The sequence below is a fragment of the Macrotis lagotis genome, chromosome 1 (assembly GCF_037893015.1).
Source record: "Macrotis lagotis isolate mMagLag1 chromosome 1, bilby.v1.9.chrom.fasta, whole genome shotgun sequence".
Lineage (NCBI taxonomy): Eukaryota > Metazoa > Chordata > Mammalia > Peramelemorphia > Peramelidae > Macrotis > Macrotis lagotis.
This window is the reverse complement of record NC_133658.1, coordinates 562403806-562422581: the sequence shown is the minus strand read 5'-3', so window position 1 is coordinate 562422581 and position 18776 is coordinate 562403806. Positions and strand designations below refer to the sequence as shown.

General features: G+C 34.2%; 1 protein-coding gene across 8 annotated transcripts in view; it reads right to left on the bottom strand.

Annotated features, from left to right (window-relative positions):
* PHLDB2 (pleckstrin homology like domain family B member 2) overlaps positions 1 to 18776 on the bottom strand; it is a 140861-nt gene that overhangs the window by 40465 nt on the left and 81620 nt on the right. For 5 of the 8 annotated variants that reach the window (XM_074214480.1, XM_074214475.1, XM_074214477.1 and 2 more), the window contains 5 exons: positions 17793 to 17882; positions 8416 to 8577; positions 7459 to 7635; positions 3662 to 3787; positions 3070 to 3169 (listed from right to left, as the gene is read on the bottom strand). In XM_074214480.1, the coding sequence (XP_074070581.1) occupies positions 3070 to 3169; positions 3662 to 3787; positions 7459 to 7635; positions 8416 to 8577; positions 17793 to 17882 (655 nt within the window). The remainder of the gene's footprint in view (positions 1 to 3069; positions 3170 to 3661; positions 3788 to 7458; positions 7636 to 8415; positions 8578 to 17792; positions 17883 to 18776) is intronic. The other 3 variants (XM_074214476.1, XM_074214478.1, XM_074214479.1) reach the window with 3 other exon arrangements.

The window sequence follows — 18776 nt, the reverse complement described above, 5'->3', positions numbered from 1 at the left end:
ATAATTATGAAATGAAGTTAAATGCTCTAGAATTGCATTAAAAACTGATTTCTCTCCACAAGAAGGATAAAAGTCACAGAGCTGTTATACATATCAATCTAGAAGCACACTCCAAATTCCCTAGCAAGTTTAAGTTAAAGTTAAAGAAGAGAGTAAAAGTCAATGCATTTTCTCTTAAAAATTTATTTTGGGGAGGAGTAATGAACTATCTTGTTATTTCATTGGTCTCTCTATCCACCATCTTACTGACTTTTTAAGCATGCATTTGTTATTGAGTCATTTCAATTGTGTCCAACTCTTTGTGAACCATTTGTGTTTTGGCAAAGATCCTGGAGTGATTTGCCATTTCCTTTCCCTGATCCTTTTACAGCTGAGAAAACTGAGGCAAACAGGGTTAAGTGACTTGCCCAGGTAACACAATTAGTAAATATCTGAGGTCAGATTTGGACTTAGGTATGATGTCACCCAGTTGCCTTTAGTACACATTTTTGTTTTTAAATTTGGGATCCCATTTTTTTTAAGATTTTATTTATTTATTTATTTATTTTGAGTTTTGCAATTTCCCCTCGATCTTACTTCCCTTCCCCCACCCCCCACAGAAGTCAATTTGTCAGTCTTTACATTGTTTCCATGGTATACACCAATTCTTTTTAAAAATAGTATTGATTTAGGATTTTAATGTTTTATAGCACTTTACATAAATGATCTCATCCTATCTTCTTATCACAGCTCTGTGTGGTAGATTTCATTAAGCCCATTTTACATATAAGGAAACTATGAAAATAAATTCACTGACTTACCCAGGGATCACACAAATCTCCTCAGATCCCAGAACTTATCCTTCTACTCTCCCTCAGATACACATGTATACACATGTAGTCAGCATTACTAAGCACTTACTAGGTATGAAGTACTGTGCAAAGACTTGTGTTTGTTAAATTCTTCATATTGTCATCACTTTCCAATGACTCATTTCCATGACAAGAATGATGAAATTCCTTTGTGATTATAATCTGTAACTATTCCATCTTTTTCTAAGATTTATTCTTTTTTTATTGTCCAATTGTATTTATTTTTTTATTTTCAGTTCAAATTCTCTCTTTCCTAGGATCTCAATTCTAGTAAGAAAATGATGATGATGATGATGATGATGCTTGTCCTTCATTTTCAAAGAAGATCATCATATCAGGGATGTGATGCCATGGCAAGCACATAACTTAGATTTGAGTGAAGGGGATGCTGTACTAAGTCACCAGTATCACTTTCTCCTCCAGAGTCATCTGGGTCCAGTGGTCAGTTATGAATCAGGACAATTGGAGATGGCAAGGATGTAAGGCAATCAGGGTTAAGTGACTTGCCCAAGGTCACATACTTAGTAAGTGTCAAGTGTCTGAGACTGGATTGGAATTCCCATCTTCCTGATTCCAAGGACAGTGCTTTATCCATTGTACCACCCAGCTGCCCTTGAAAACACAATAATATATCAGAAGGTACCAGAAAATATAAGGTGTGATGTAACCCATGGTATGATCTTGGAGAAATTCATTATTTACTCTCATCAGATCTGCTATAGATCTTCTGAGTTGAATATCATACTTGAAAAATCATATATAAGGCAACACTGAAACACTGAAAACAGCTTCTTCTTCAGTAGAATTAAAACATTATCTAATATAACACATCTTCAAAGGTCTTATAATTATGTTGACAGACTTTCACTTTTTACCTGTTTTCACTATAAACTATTCTTATTTTTCTCTTTTAGAGAAATACTTTCTATATAACAAGAAATTATTTTCCTCCAATTCCTTTCTTGAATGATTTTTACAAAAAATCAGCATTTTAATGGTTCCAGTTAATGTCCTTATAGTTAATTTGGTGACCCACTAAAGTTTTAATGTCTAAGTACTCATTGGCAAAAATACATTTTTTTAAAAAACCTCTGTTAACAAGAAATAAAAAAAAGTATTTCAATAGAAATGAGGTTGCTCCACCACTGCCCCCTGGTGAATGAGGGTCTGATTGGAAAATCATTCTATCATCGTTTTGAAACTATAGCTCATGATTTCATCAAGTTTCTTAGTGGGCTTTTCTCTTAGAGGGGCTTGTCTGATTCTCCATACTTGTATCCCCAGACTTAAGCATAGGGTCTTGTTGTTGAATGTTTGACTGACTTAGAGTCCTTTTGGTCTTCCCTGAACTAAAAGAAAATATATCTGTCCCAATGACTGAATTTATTTTCTTCAAATCTTGTCCTTCATATTTCTGTTATGAAAAATCAGCCATTTCAGCCTCTGTTAATCAATTTCAGGAAACAAAAAGCATCTCCAAAATAAGTATTTGCTGAATGAAGTTTAAATCCATTAACTAACCACAAATTATATATGTGTGTTTATGTATGTTTTACATATATATATATATATATATATACATATTACTTCAGCATAGATATTTAATTATAGAATTCAGATTATGCCACTTATTGCATGCTATTTTAACCCTTGTTTGCCTTGGAGGCAACTAAGTGGATCATTGTCTAGAGTGGAAGGTGTGGCATCAGGAAGACCTGAGTTCAATTCCAGGCTCATGGAAATATTTTTTTTTGTCTTCATTTTTAAGTTCAAAAATTATTTTTTTTAAAAAAAAATTGCATTGCTTCAAGATAAAAACTGATTCTATTATTAATGATCATGATTATCCATTTCAGTTTGTGACAGGCAACTTCCCCTTCTAAAAAGACAACTCTTTTTTATTTCTGGTAGAGCAGTGGATAGAGCTTTGGGTCTGGAATCAGGAAGACCATGTTTCAAATCCAGCTTCAGGCACTTAACCCTGAATAAGGCACTTAACCCTGTTTGCCTCAGTTTCTTCATTGGTAAAATGAACTGGAAAAGGAAATAACAAACCACTCCAGTATCTTTGCCCAGGAAATTCCCAAATGAATTCATGAAGATTGAAAATGACTGAAATTAAGCAACAATAACCAATTAGGTTGACATCCCATTACCTTAAATACTAAAGCAAATACAAATCTTAAGAGAACAGGCTTGTGTTTCAAAAGGTCTGTACCTTTGTGTATCCTCCTTGATTCTGAATCTTTGGACATCGTTGCCAGGGAGTGAGGGAGGACACTGCCACAGCTGTTGCTCTGTCCTAGTGGCAGGTGACCCTGCAGAAAAGCACAAAGGAAAATTTAGGCAAATGTCAGAACAGTCTAAAGGGAGAAAAAAGTGAGAGGTTTTTTTGGCATGCTGTCTCAATAGAATATGTGCTTCTCAAGGACTGGGATTTTTTGAGGTAGAGGTATCCCCAGCATTTAACATATAAAAAACACAATGTTTTAATGACATAGATGCTTCATTGACTGACATTGAACAAATAAAGATATTGAAGATCTAAGAGTTTAAGTGACCTATTCAAGACCACACAGTATATATAGATTTGACCATAGATTCCATGATTCCAAATCCCAAATCAATTTCCCTCTCCTGTACCAGGTTGCATTCCCATTGTCTCTGCTTAGCAACCAGTAGTATGACAATTCATTACCACATGCATGTATTTTCAATCACAGGCTGTGATTTTCTAAATTTGTTTACATTTCATGCTCCTCCTCTCAATTCCACTAAGTACATAGCTGTTTCACTTTTCCACATCTCACCTTGGGAGTGATGCTTCTTCCCATAGTAGCACTGCTGAAATGTGGAGATACTGAAGGTGTTGTTTTCTTCCGTGGCAAGGTATCACTTAGATAGAGGCCTTCCTTGTGATTTCTAAAGTGTTTTAACTGAAAATCACAAAACAAAATGGGCAGTTCTGAATAACTGAAATAGACCATTCAAAGAAACTGCATTCAGCCCAGATCAGAATGAAGTTAACTCACTTGGAACTTTGCCATAGCTTATGTTTTTGGTTAAGTCTTTATATTTACTTTCACTAACATTTAGACTTAGGGATTATTATTATTCCAACTCACTTTGCAGATGTATTAAGAAATTAAAGACCAGAGAGGGAAAATGTCTTACCCCAAATCTCACAACCCCTTCAAAGTAAACCTGAATAAAACCCTGGTCTGTAGTCTAGATACATGAACAGTGACAAGATTTACTATCACAACTCCAAAACTGCTAAAAATGATCCTCAATTTTCACTTGTGTAGTGTCTCAGGAAGACTTACAAATTATTATCATGATCCCCCTGTGGATGGTGAGGCATCCAGTCAATAGGTGAGATAAATAGTTTTTCTCCCATCTCTCTTGACAATTCTTAGAAGTGAATGAGAAAATAGAAACAAAGGGAAAAAAAGAGTAAAGGTAGAAAAATGGAAAGAAAGAACAAGTAAACAGGGAAGTTGTTTGAAATCTAACTGCAGTATGATCATTTTAAAACATAAATCTCAAATTCACATCTTGTTCCCATATTCAGTGTTCTCTTTGATATCATAGTCTTTAATGCTTTTGCCAAGGGGTGAAAAACAGCAATTTTCCTTCTATTTCTGCAGAGTATCTTATTTCTTCAGTTTTCTGAAGAGGAATATCTGTAAATTTTACTATTCTGAAATGTATACAAATTTTTCTTGATAAAAAAAACAGTAGGGAGATTTACTTTCTGGGGTAGCCTTATTCCCCAGTGTTGGCAAACATCAAACTAACAAGAGACTTTCCAAACAAATTAAACTCAATGTACATATGAACAAAAATATTAGATTCCACAGTCTGAACCTAGCTTTCCATCTCATTCCCCCATTCCCGAAGGGTGCATGTTCTAACAGAAGAATCAGTGGGACCAGTAAGAAGACCTCAATTTTAATCTTGCCTTTGCTGCCAATTAGTTTGTGATATGAGGAATGTCCCTACCATTCCTTGAGCCACTATTTTCACATGGGAGTCACGACACTAAAATTATCATTCTCAAAGAGCTCTTATGGGAAAAGTATTTAGTTAACTGTACAGAGCATGTTAGCATATCTCCCATAGATTTAATGAAAACACTATATTAAAAGAAACCATTAAAGGACAGAAGTTGGTTCTAGATAAACAATAATAAAAAATGTGACAGAACTTGGTAATTTTTCTGTGTGACTTAATATATTATTAATACTCAATTTCAGGGTAACTTTATGCATATAATATTAAAAGTAATCTTATGATGATAATAGGGACCATAGCTTTACATTAATAGCTAATGTTTAGGTTCAGTCACTTCAGTCTTTCCAAACTCTTTGTGACCCCCATTTGGGACTTCTTTGGCAAAGATGCTAAAGTGGTTTATCATTCCCTTCTCTAATTCATTTTAAAGATGATGAAACTGAGGCAAATAGCATTGAATGATTGCCCAGGGTTACACAGCTAATAAGACACCTTCCTGACTGCTGCCTCAAGGGTTTAGGTATGTATATGATTTCTCAGTTTGTTTATTTAATAGTCAGGTCTATTTAGAGGAGCATTGCACCAGAGTGTATATACAAAGCCAGCCTCAGAGCCAGGAAGATCTGATCTCTCATATATGCTCATTATATGACTCTGGCCAAATAATCTAACCTCTTAGTGCTCCATGATTAGGTTACAGAGATAGTGGTGATGAGCACTGGTGATAGAAATTTCTCCACCTGGGACTTCTCTGACACTAGTAAAGAAAGTTTTCTTCCCTGGGATTGCCTGAAATCACAGCTCCAGTGCCTATCCGTATCACTTTTTAGGAAAAGAGAAACAGTGGTTGGTTTGGTTCAAACAGCATAAATTCCTGGTGCCTTTTGAGATGTGTGTGTGTGTGTGTGTGTGTGTGTGTGTGTGTGTGTGTGTGTGTGTGTTTTAAGGTTTTAGAAATTTTTTTTAGTTTTTTGCAAGGCAATGGGGTTAAGTGGCTTGCCCAAGGCCACACAGCTAGGTAATTATTAAATATCTGAGGTCGGATTTGAACTCAGGTACTCCTGACTCCAGGGCTGGTGTTCTATCTACTGTGCCACCTAGCCACCCCCTAAAGTTTTAGAAATCTTGAGGCATGGGAGATATTAGAAATTTTGACTTCCTAGTATCCACTATAACCAGATGGTAAAAATTCTAAAAATCCAAAAAGCTATCATGATTCCTTTATGATATATCATGAAAGAAAGATAAAATTTCTACACACCTCAAAAGTCTGCCCTCTTTCCTCTCTACCCCACCTTAGTTCAATTAATGCTCAACAACAAAGTCTACATTTGAACATTCATTTCACTGCTAGATAATACTTTTTTTTTGTCCATAGTTGAGTTTCCAGGGAGAAAGGATGGAGATCACAGTTGTACACAATTTTTATCTTCCATTCCTAGCATTTCCTTGTGAATTATACTTACCTTCCCCTATCATTAAACCACAGGCCTTTCTTGCCACCATATTTAGGCATTAGTAATCTATAAAAGAATAGGGGTAACAACATTCTATTAAAGGGTAGGAGCCAAGACATTTTTTGGGGGGAGAAAAGAGACAGTGAGGGACAGAAGGGCAAGGCTTAGTGAAAAGGATAGAGTTGAAAGGACAATTAGTCATCTAAATTTTAATACTCATTTGCAGGTGTTTTTCGTTAAGGGATCTGTGAACTTAAAGTATTTTGTTTTTCAATATCATCAGTTTCCTTTGTAATGATATGTATATTATTTTGTACATTTAAAATATGATTCTGAGAAAGGATTGATAGTTTTCATTAGACTGCTTAAAGAGTCCATGTAACAAGATTAAGAACCCCAGCTTAGGATTTATTTTTAGCACTCACTAAGGTCTTTGTGAGCTTTCACTAATTTGATTTGAATTCAAATGAATTTATTTCATTTTCTTTTCCTTTTTTATTATTCCTGAATACACTGAATACTACTTAGAATTCATGTATATGTATAGTTTGGATAGGATAGAGAAAGATATGCTTAAAACCCAGGCTTTGAATATTTAAATATTAGAGGGCATGAGGAGGATAATGAAAAAAGAAAGTACTATTTTACAAAAGGATGCCACTTGTCAAAAATCAAAATTCAAGTAACTGAAAATTGAGGTACCATAGATTAAGGAATAAAGATGCTTTGCATTAATAGACTTTATGAATCCCCCCCCCCCCCCCAATAGAGGAAATCTCTTTAAGTGGAAACTGGTTAACCAGTTGCTTGCTGGGTGTGTTATTATAAGGATTTCTTCTGTGTCTGCTTTGGACTAAACTGGTCTCTGGAGTTCTTTCCAACTCTCAAATTCTGTGACAGAACAATGCTTGAAAATTTGTAAGGTTTTAATAACCATTATTTCTTGAAGACTCTCAGTTATATGCTACAGAAGCAGAGTTGCCTTTGTAATACCTCAGACTAGATTAGACTGGCAGGCTAGACTAGAGTTCCCATATACTGTTTCCTTTGCCCTAACCCAAACATCTATGGGACCACCATGCAGGAATGACTTGCTCGTCAAAGTAAAGGCCACCCACACTGTACTTTGTTACCTGTTGATGCCTCCGATGTTTTTTAACTGGAAGAGGAGGAGGTGCATCATTTAAAGGAAAAGGGTCGACAGGTGGGGCAGCCAAGACTTCAGGCCAATGGACTGATGAAAGTTGAGCAATAGAATGAGGAGAAAGTGAGTGGGAAGATACAGATCCAGAACAGACAGGTGATTGTAGCTTTATAAAAGAAGAGAAAGTATATGGATATGTGTATGTGTAATGAAAAGGCAAATTTAACAAACAAATCAGATTCCTAATTTAATTATATATTTTGTTGTATTTTTCAAAAGAACCCGCAAAAGAAGGGTTTCTTTTATAGATTGTCAAAATTCTAAACAGTTTTTTAACATAAATCAGCAGAACATTGGTTCCAATTTTCCTCAGACTATTATCATCATTCTATTCTCCCCCTAGAAATACTTTAAAAGTTATGACAACACATATCAAATTAAATATCAAGGAAAATAATCATTGTATGCAATTATTTGTTCCACATAATACTTTTAGTTTGTTCTCTAATTAGCTTTATCAAATTTCTAAAAAAATGAGGGTTGTGTTTGGTCAATGTAAAATTCTTTCAAAATTCATGCAAAGTTCATTTGTAGGCTTTATCTTCCCAACTAACTTTCAGTTTGACTTCCCTCAAAATCACACATCATAAGCAGTAAAGACATTATATGTAAATTGCATTGTAAACATTATAGGCATGTCTATAGGCAAAGGCACTATAGGCAAAGATCAATTATTATTATTATTATTATTATTATTATTATTATTATTATTATTATTACTGCTGCTGCTGCTGTTATTTACAACCCTAAGAATGAATGTCTTGCCAACACAATGCTTTCCCCAAACAGATAAATTTGCTTCATACCCTCCCATTTGCAGTTAATTCTGGGTTAATTTATGACAGAAGGAAAGGCAGTGAATGAATGAAATGTCACTCCAACAAACCTCTTGATTTTGTGGCTGGCTCACCAGCACAGCTGTGGAAGGCTCAGTGGGATCAGCGTCGGGATCAGCATCAGCATCAGCGTCAGTGGGAAGCTGAGTAGAGGGGGATAGATTCGTGGAATTGCCACCTAGCTCATTAATTTCACTTACACTGATAAAGCCCTAAAAGGAGGAATTCAGAAGTTAAATACAAAGGAAGCAAAAGCTAAGGCATGCAGGAGAATTAATGAATCAAGTACAATGGAGGTTAGTTTAGAGTGACACAGCCAAATATCTGTGGTATTATTGTCAAATGTTTTATTAAAGAAGTAATGATCAGCATTTAAAATTATTTTTAGGCCTTAAATTTGAAGAAAGTTATGTTTTTTTAACAATACTATTTTCCTGTGATAACATCACAATAATTGAAGTGCAAATCACCAAAATACCTTTCATTTAAAAATACCTGGTGGCATCACCATTCATTCTTTGGATTGGATTGATCATCACTAAAAGTTATTTTTTATCACATAAAAGCTATCATAATTTACTTCTCCCTCCTTTGCTTCAAGCACCTGTTGCTTAAATCTTTATTCCTTGTTTTTGTCTCTTAACAAACTTGTTTTTTTAATGAATTAGTAAACACATACTTTAGACTGGGGTTGGATTAAGACTCCTGGAAGTTACTGAAGGAAGGAATTAGAGACAGAAAAAATGAGCTGAGATAAGTCATTGGTTTCAGTATTACTAAGGAAAAAGTGACATAATCCATAAGAGACATCACTGTGTTTGAAATCTGTTTTGGGTTTGCCATTACAGAGATCTTACAGACTAAATCGAAATAAAAATGAGTTTATGTTTTCCCTTTCCATTAAACCTTCTGCCGAAACTTTCATTAAAAAGCTGAAGGATTCACACACACCCATGAACATGTACACACATCATAAATGTGGAACAGCAAGAGTGATATTTGAATTACTGTCATTTTGATGAATTTGAGTCAATTTTGCTTTGAGTTAGAAGATTTTACATAACCCTGCAATTTGGCAATTAAGTTTCTAAAGTATATGAAAATGGCCATAAATGGCTATTGGCTATAGGATGGTAAAAGCCAAATAATCTTAGAAATGGTATATCTAAAGGACAAGAAGAGCGAAGGAACAAGTATTTATTAAGCTCCTACTATGTGGGTACTATTGGACAGCTAGATGATGCAGTGGATAGAGTGCCAGCCCTCAAGTCAGGAGAACAGGCTCAGGTATTAACTAGCTGTGTGACCTTGGGTAAATCACTTAACCCTGATTGTCTTGCATCCAGGGTCATCTCCATATCTGGCCACTGGACCCTAATGCCTCCAGAGGAGAAAGTGAGGCTAGTAAATGTAGCACAGTACCCCTTATTCAAATTCAATTCATAAGCTTAGCATGGCATCACCTCTCTGATATCATGGTCTTCTTTGAAAATGAAGGACCAGGGCGGCTAGGTGGCACAGTGGATAGAGCATTGGCCCTGGAGTCAGGAGTACCTGAGTTCAAATCTGGCCTCAGATACTTAATAATTACCTAGCTGTGTGGCCTTGAACAAGCCACTTAACCCTATTTGCCTTGCAAAAACTAAAAAAAAAAATGAAGGACTAACATCAGGGATTTTACTTAGACAATTCCAGGAGGTGAGTACTATTTTCCAATTTATAGATATGAAAAATTGTGTCAGTCTGAGGTTTAAGCGACTTACCCAGGGTCACATAATTAGAAGTATCTGTAGCAGCAGCTGGGTGGTACAAGAGAAAGTATTGGCCTTGGAGTCAGGAGGACCTGAGTTCAAATCTGATCTCAGACACTTAGTGATTACCTAGTTGTGTGACCTTAGGCAAATTACCATTGCCTTGCAAAAATAAAAAAATAAAAGAAATAAAAAGTGAAGGTCTTAGGTATTTAAGTATTTTGACCTAGAAAAAAACTAAAAAAACTAAAGACATTTTTTAATTGAGAGCATCAATATAGTATCAAAATAGTTTGGACCTAAGTAATGTAAGTTTGTTCCTGCTTTATAAAATCAATATATAATTTTAGCACAAGGTCAGTACATAATTTTTAGCACAGAAACATAGTACTAGTGTTAAATATTACTTTATTGATTTTTCTAGCTAATTTAGAAAATCAAATCAAAATGAAGACATAAACTCAATTTTTTGTTATTTCTTTGATTAGATGAATAAAATTTGTTGTTCCAGGTCACCAGTATGACATGTTCTTGGACCAGTAATCTTTCTGCTGATCCATAGCCAGAGCATTGTAACTTACAAATGTGTTCCATAAATCACAAAGGATTGCAAAGATAGTGGGAATCAACCATCATGTTCCAAATCCATTATCACTTTTAGAAAAGAAGATGAAAACAGGTTTTCTTGAAGGTTGCATTAATAAATTTTATTATATAAAATTCAAATCAATTCAATTTTACAGTCACTTTTAAGCAACTACTATGTCTTAGACCCTTAATGTAAAAAAAGTTGAAAGAGAAACAGGAACAGCCTTTTAGGATCTTTGTTGTTGTTCTTTGGTCATTCAGGTAGGTCCAATTCTTTATTACCCCGGGCACTGCATCAAAGCTTGCCCATGAGGTTTTCTTGGCAAAGATACAGAAGTGGTTTGTCATTTATTTTTCCAGTATACTGTGGCAAACAAAAGTTAAGTGACTTGACTAAGATCACATAGCTATTAAGTGTCTGAGGCCAGAAGGACTCTATCCACTGAGTCAACTAGTTGCCTTGAAGATTACTATTAAGCAATAAGGAAAAAAATATATGTATATGTATATATATATATATATATATACACATATATGTAGACAAGTGAGTATAACATATTTACAAAGCAAATTCTGAGTAATTGTGGGGGGTGAGGAAGGCAGGAAGATCACTAATTACTTGGGATTAGGAGTTGCCGTGTAAGGTATTTTGTAGTAGAAGGAGGCATTTGATCAAAGACTTGGTTTACGCTAAGTATTCAAACAAAGGTGGAAAAGGAGAGCATTCCAAATGTGGTGTGATGGAGAAGGTGGGTACAGGATAGCTGTGCAAGGATGTCGAGATAGGGAATAGAATGGAATGGATGGGAAATAGCAACCAGACCAGTTTAATCGGAAATTACTCTAGAAATAGAAGTTTCAGTTAGATAAAGGGTTTTAAATGCCAGGAGAATAAGTATTCTATCCTAAAGATAGTAGGAAAAGGGAAGCATCAAAAAGCAAGGTAGTCACATGGTCAGAACTATGTGCTGTATGTGTGTGCATATGTGATATATGAAAATATTTGCAGTGACCCTTTTTGTTGGTAAAAAAGCAGAATTTTTTTAAAAATAGAAGCCCAAAGATTGGAGAACTTCAAAACATTCTATGGCATGAATATGATCGAAGATTACTATCCCCCATGAATGTGAGGAATATTGGGATGCATGAGAAAAATAATATGAATTTATTAGAGGCAGCATATCATATGATAGAACACTGGACTAGGAATCAGCAAGGCCTGGGTTCAAATTCCACTTCTGACACTTACTTATTGCCATATAAACCTGAGCAAATCTCTTAATTTTTCTGTTGCTTAGTTTTCTCAGCAGTAAAATAGGGGTGTTGGACTTATGGCTGCTAAGTTCTCTTCCAACTTTGAATATATGATCCTATATATTGATATAGAACCAGTCAGGACAATAAATACAATGAATTCAAAATATAAATGTAAAGAAGAACAAATCAAAACCAAATAGCATAGAATGTATAATGACCAAGTTTGTCCCTCTAGAGGGAGTAGGAGAATGCACCTCCCTCCCTTTCTTCACTTAGATAGGAGAACATAATTATATAACATAATTATAGAACATGGCAAATAACTGTTAATTTTGCTGAACTACTTTTAAAATTTTCTATCTCTGTATTCTTGTTTTAAGGGATATCATCTCTCCAGGTGGGGAGAGATGGAAAGGGATATATTGATAAATAAAGGTTGTAGGGGAAAAAACCCAAAACATATAATATAAATTTTAACAGATAAGTAGAAAATCAATTTGGCAGCTCTGTTGAGGATGATCTAGAGAGGGAAGTAACTGGAAGAAGGGAGTCAAGTTAGGAGATCATTGCAATAAGAAGGGTCTTAACTAGGTCTGAAAAAAAAGTACACTATCATTTTGTTAATTATGTGTTAATGCTTGGTGAATCCTTCATTCCCATGCTGGTCAAATAAATACATGGAATGAGAATATTTACATCATGTCTCTTTCATAAGAGAGAGTCCTACAAGTGCTAGACATTGAGGTCTCTAATTACTGACCTCCTTGACTTCTTTGAAGTTCCAAAAAACTCAGCTGAATAGGAAGCCTTTCCCCAACCCCTCTTAATTCCAATGCCTTCTTTCTATTAATCCTATTTATCCTGTATATAGTTTACTCTGTGTGTACTTTCCTTTGCATGTTGTCTCCCCAAATAGACTGTAAGATCCTTGAGGATAGGGACTGCCTTTTACCTCTTTTTATATCCCAAGGGCTTAGTACAGACAGTGATTGATTCAATTGTGTCTGACTCTTTGTGATCCCATGGACCTTCTTCATGGGATTCTTGGCAAAGATATTAGATTCTTGTTCATGGGATTTTTCTTGGCAAAGATACTAGAAGAGTTTCCATTTCCTTCTCCAGTAGATCATCTTATGCCAGCACTCTCCATTATGATCTGTACATCTTAGGTAACCAAGCATGGCAAAGCTCATTGTTTCACTGAGCCATGTAAGCCCCTCCACTACAACTGGCACATAGTCAGCATTTAATAAATAATTGATTGACTGATGACTCAATAATTTTAATAATCATCATACAAATGAAATAAACAAATATAATATACAAATGATGCAATATTTGTGCATGTTCTTAAATTCCCAAGGTACTACTGCTGAGGATGCAAATATAGATATTGGATAGTTTGCAATTTTTTATTTTTGTTTTTGGTCCAAACGTGATGATTTTGATGCAAAAGTGATTATCGAACTTTTTGGTTTTCAGAGGTTTCCTTTACAATCATAATTCTCCATGAACTTTTATGTGGGTTATATTTATTGATAATTATCATATTAAACAGTATTATCAATGAAAAGAGGGGTCCAGGGTCATATTTTGAGAACTGCTAGTATATAATAGAATGAGAGGGATAAGGATAGGGGTTAGACCTGATATTTCTTTAGTGTAAAGAGATCCAGGTAAATTCACTTCCTCTACAAATACAGGTCAGTCTTTTTCTGTAATTTATATTCTTAGGGAATTGCCAAGAACCTTGATATATTCAAGTGATCCCAAGATACTAAATTTTTCTGGTAGAGAAAAGAGGTTATACACTCTTTCCACTAAATTGCATTGCCTCTCAATGAGATTTCAATTTGATTATTCAAAATGTTCTTATGGTTACTAAAACTGCTTTAATTTGACATTTCTTTTAGCAATAGCTGCCATATTTCTATACAATAGCAAACATAATGCTATTCATATGCCAATATTAACCCCCTCTTTTTATCAAATCCCATCCATTATTTCCTCCTAACTTTCTTAACTTCTGTATACTCCTCAAATAGATCTCTCCTTTTCCCTAAAATCAAAATCCAGTAATCTTTTTCTTCACCATTATAAAACAGGATTATGGTAGTAGAAGAAATTAAAAAAACTTTGCGAAGAAAAATAATCATAATCCAAATTGAATTCCACAAAAGGAAGAAGAAACAAGATATTTCACACCTACATTGTTTTAGAGGCACACTCCTGACTTGGTACACTAAGATGACTATCAATTTCTCCCTCCCAACCTTCAGAAATTAAGTGGGAGAGAGGAAAGCAAGAAGGAGATAAATATTTATTAGGTACTTACTCTGTGCCAAACACCATACTAATCACCAGGCATAAAAATACAAACAAAAAGATAGTTACTGATTTCAAGGAGCTTACAGGCAGAAGCTGTCATATTGTAAGTGTTGTGTTTCTCCAATCTCTATCCTATTTCCTAACAAGAAATGACTGAAAACCAAACTATACCAAACTATTCTATCTTTGTTTATTTTTTTAAGTCAATGAGGTTAAATGAATTGTCCAAGGTCACATTGCTATTTCAGCAAATATCTAAGACTGCATTTGAACTTGGGTCCTCCTGCCTCCAGGGCTGGTGCTCTAACCACTGAAGACCTACCTGCCCTCCCCCACCAAGAAAACTACCACTCTAAAACCAAAGCCTTGTCCCTTCTTGTATCATTGCTCTTGCAATCTTACTGATAGCCCTCTCAACCATTTCCCATTTAACTTGAAAACCGACTGGGATAGTGGTTTGAATAAATTTTAAGACAAACAACTGTAAATTAAAAAGAACATACCTCAAATTGTTATGAAGATATGCTTTTATTATTATACCAAATTACAATTATCCATAGAGCTAGAGCTGGGATGATTCTTAGACATCTTCCAGATCAAGACCCTCATTGGGAAATTGGAGGCCCAAAAGGATTAGGTAATTTGCTCAATGTCATACATTTAGCAATACAGTTAGCAGTATCCATGCCAGTATTTAAGCTTAGATCCACTGGTCCCAAATTAGCATTTTTCCAAACTATAATTACTGCCTTATAATCATAGCACCCATGAGTTTATTCTTGGGCATACTTATTACATTGATAACAGTGACAAGCTTTTCACATCTTATTAAGAGTTTTCTTAGTTTCTTGGGGTCAAAATGTTCATCTTTCAGATTAGCCTCCTAATAATAACTCTATTTGATCTTAGGTAGGCTGGTTCTAGAAAGACAGACAATTCTAGACTACAAAAGAAGTCCTTTCTACCTTGATAATTCTTACCAGAGCTGATATTTCACTGAAAATAGGGGTTAATCGCCATTTTACTATGATGGAATAGAATAGGACTAGAGGTTCCAAACTGCATATTTAATGAATTTAAGAGTCATCTTTGAAAGCATTGTAGTCTTAATTATGAATTTTTTTTTTCTACAATCAAACTAATTAGTAAACTGAGTAATGGAATTCAGAGCTCTGAAAGGTCAGGAACTGTATCTTATTTCATTTTTGCATTATTTGTATTATTAGCCCAAGAATAAGGCCATAGTCATAAAGAGCAATTAATATATATATATATTTATTCAATGTAAAAGCATTGGCATCTTGAAATTAGGGATTGTTTCAGTTTTAATGATGACAACAATAATGATGATAAAAATAAGAACAATATCTACCTTATGCTTTAAAGTTTACAAAGCACTTACAACTTATCCTATTTGATTCTTACCACTGAGAGGCATGCTGAAGCACAGAATGAAGGATCGTGCTTTGATCTCATTTCTTTCTGTCTCCAAGTCTATTGCTCTAACCCCCAGTTAAGCTCACTTAACTGTCTAAGCTCAGATGCTTAAAATTATACTGGCAATATTTTAATAAAATAAAAATATAGAAGACAAGACAATAGCCCCCTCAGATTTAATATCATGGATTTTGCTTTATCTAAAATAGCAAGAAATTAAGTCAGCTAGCAGCTTGAATTGTTCTTTTGTTACATTTTAAATATAGTTTCCATGAATTTTATTGTATACTGGAATTTCTCCTAGAAATAAATGGACCTGATCCATGGAGGTACTTTCATGCATTTGGGTTTAAAAAATAAACATGCAAAGCTTAGTTGACTTACTTCTAACACTGTAATCAACTACTCAAAGTAAAACGTAACATTCTAAATCTGTAAATTAAAAAATGAATTCAGAAACAAGAAGGACTGACAAAAAGGGCAAGGACCTTGGGTAAGCTATTTCACAGTTCACTGGAAAAGAACCTATTTTCTAATTCTTCACCATATTAAAATAGCTTTAAATGAGACACTCTTTTAAAGTTTACTTTCAAAGATGCATCAGAAGAATCAAAAAGCAATGGGATAAAAGCAATACAGTAACTTCTTAGAAAGTACCTTTGAGTTGCTTCCTCAAGTCCTATGTGGTTTGCATTTAATAAAGGAATAGAGGAAAAAGGAAATAAAGAGTGAAACCAAGAAGTTGTCAGCTAAGTAGAAGAAAAGCAAATGTTTTAATTAAGAATTCTAAATAACTTGGAGAGATTACGAAGTAGAATAATATAGGATGATTGCATTGAGAAATGTATTTTTGAGTGGCGACATTATTAACATTGCAGACATAGGTTAAATGCTTAAATAGTAAAATTTTGAAATAGAAATTTTGAAATATTTGAAATAGAAATTTTGAATTTCAAATAAATTTGAAAATTTGAAATAGAAAAATTTTGAAAACTATAATATTAATCTGTACCATAGAAAATCTTTTAGCTTTCATATGCCATTGCCTAGTACTGTTGTCTTTTAAGTGACTTTAAAACAAACAAGAAGTCTTTTTTATGTTCAATCTGTTCAATGTATTATATGAATGATTTTAATGTTTAAATAACAGGTAGATTTTGTTAATTGTGAATAATGAATCCTCTGAAATGTTTGCATGTACAAAAAACTACTAAAAGTTATAATTATATAAAATTTGGTAATTGATTCTATCCCAATGGAAATATGTAGTATGGATATGAATCCATGCAAGTACTTCAGGGAATTCATTATTTGCCATAATCAGGAGTTTCCTTTTTTCCAAATAAATTTTGAGCTTTTGAGTCAGTAGCAAAATAATTTTAATGTTGACATGTAATTTGTATAGTCTCTACAAAAAAGGGAGTTAAATAAAAAAAGAATACAAATATGAGAATTAGAAAGGGATATTCACCTTGATCTATATGGCGGGGGGGGGAGAGAGAGAGAGAGAGAGAGAGAGAGAATGAATAAATGAATAAACAATGGAGGGATAGAATGGGTAAAGGAAGTGGAAGGGAGCAAGGAAAGCAAGATGAAAATATTCAAACCAGATCAGAGAAACACTGTTTAAGGCACTGACATTTTAAATGTGTTTCTTTTCCTTCTCTAAAACTAAGCCAGAAAATCAAATTTAAAAAAAGAGACAAAAATCTGAGCACTAAAGACCAATATTGGCTCTGTCCTAAGCTATTTCTTAAATTCTGTTAATGTTATTCTTAAAGTCAAATCAAATTTGGCTGCTCAGAGAGGTCCAAAGTTTTTTCCCCCTACTGTGTATTAAAGTAAATTTAGTATGTGCTTTCCAGTAACCATTTATCATAAAAGATAATCACTGAAAAATTCCAAATAACATAAGCAAAGAGATTGGCTACAGTTAGACTATGAAAACTTTTATGCTTTTTCTTTTTTCACACATCCTGTCTTTATCAGAACACAAGTGTCAAGTATTCTCAGGGACTTAAAAATGAGATTAATCCAAATTCAAAGTTACTAAGGAATCCACTTACCTCTTTTAGAATATTGGGACTTACTGGAAACCCCTTTCCTCCAGAAAGGCTAGAATATTTCTTTTCCAAATTGCATAGGTTCTCCTTTTCCTGTAATATCACAAGATCCAATTAAGCTTAGAATCTATCATAGGTCAAATTGTGAAGTCAGACAAGTTCATCTGTGAGTCCCATCTTCAGGGCTCTGTGTTCTCCCTTCCATTTCTCCTTCTTCCTTTACCTCCCCAGAGGCTTCCCTGTCAAGTATCAAGATAATCCTCCGTGAGGATTCTGCATTGACTAGCTAATCTTAAATACACAATATCCAAAAAAAGTTAGTGCATTTTAAGTTATTAAAGCTTTAATATTAATCTGTACTAAAGGAATCTTGTAGCTTCTATATTCTGATCCTCAGCCCTCTTTTCTTCTAAGAACCATTAAATGTGTTTCTTTTGCATTTAATAAAGTAATAGAGGAAAAAGGAAAAATAAGGAAACTCTAAAGCAGTGAAGTTTTCTGGTCTTCATAATTTTTAATAATGGTAGTAACAATTTTAGATACTCTGTGTTACTCTATGGCATATAATATTACATGACTACTGAACTACAATTTACAAAAAAAATGATAAGAGTAATGATAGGAATGCATGTTTATAAAGTACTTGAGGATTGAAAAAGTGACTGCTTTCCCTAAGAAGAAGCATGAGAACATACCTCCCCCTGCTCCTTCCTGGAGGTCAGGGTCCTCATGTAATCTCAGACTTTTTCAATTAATTGACAGGCTTGCTAAAATTTTTCCCCCTCATTTCCTTCTTCTAAAATATTCTTTGTCATAAAGGATGGCTATTTGGGCAAGGTCAGAGGGAGAAATAAAGAAGAAAATATAGGTGATACAGAAACAAAAGGCATCAAAAAATCTATTTTTAAAAAATTTCTTCTTCAAAAAAATCTGAGTTATGTCATGCAAAAATTCCTCCCATTTTACAGAAGAAGAAACTGAGGTCAA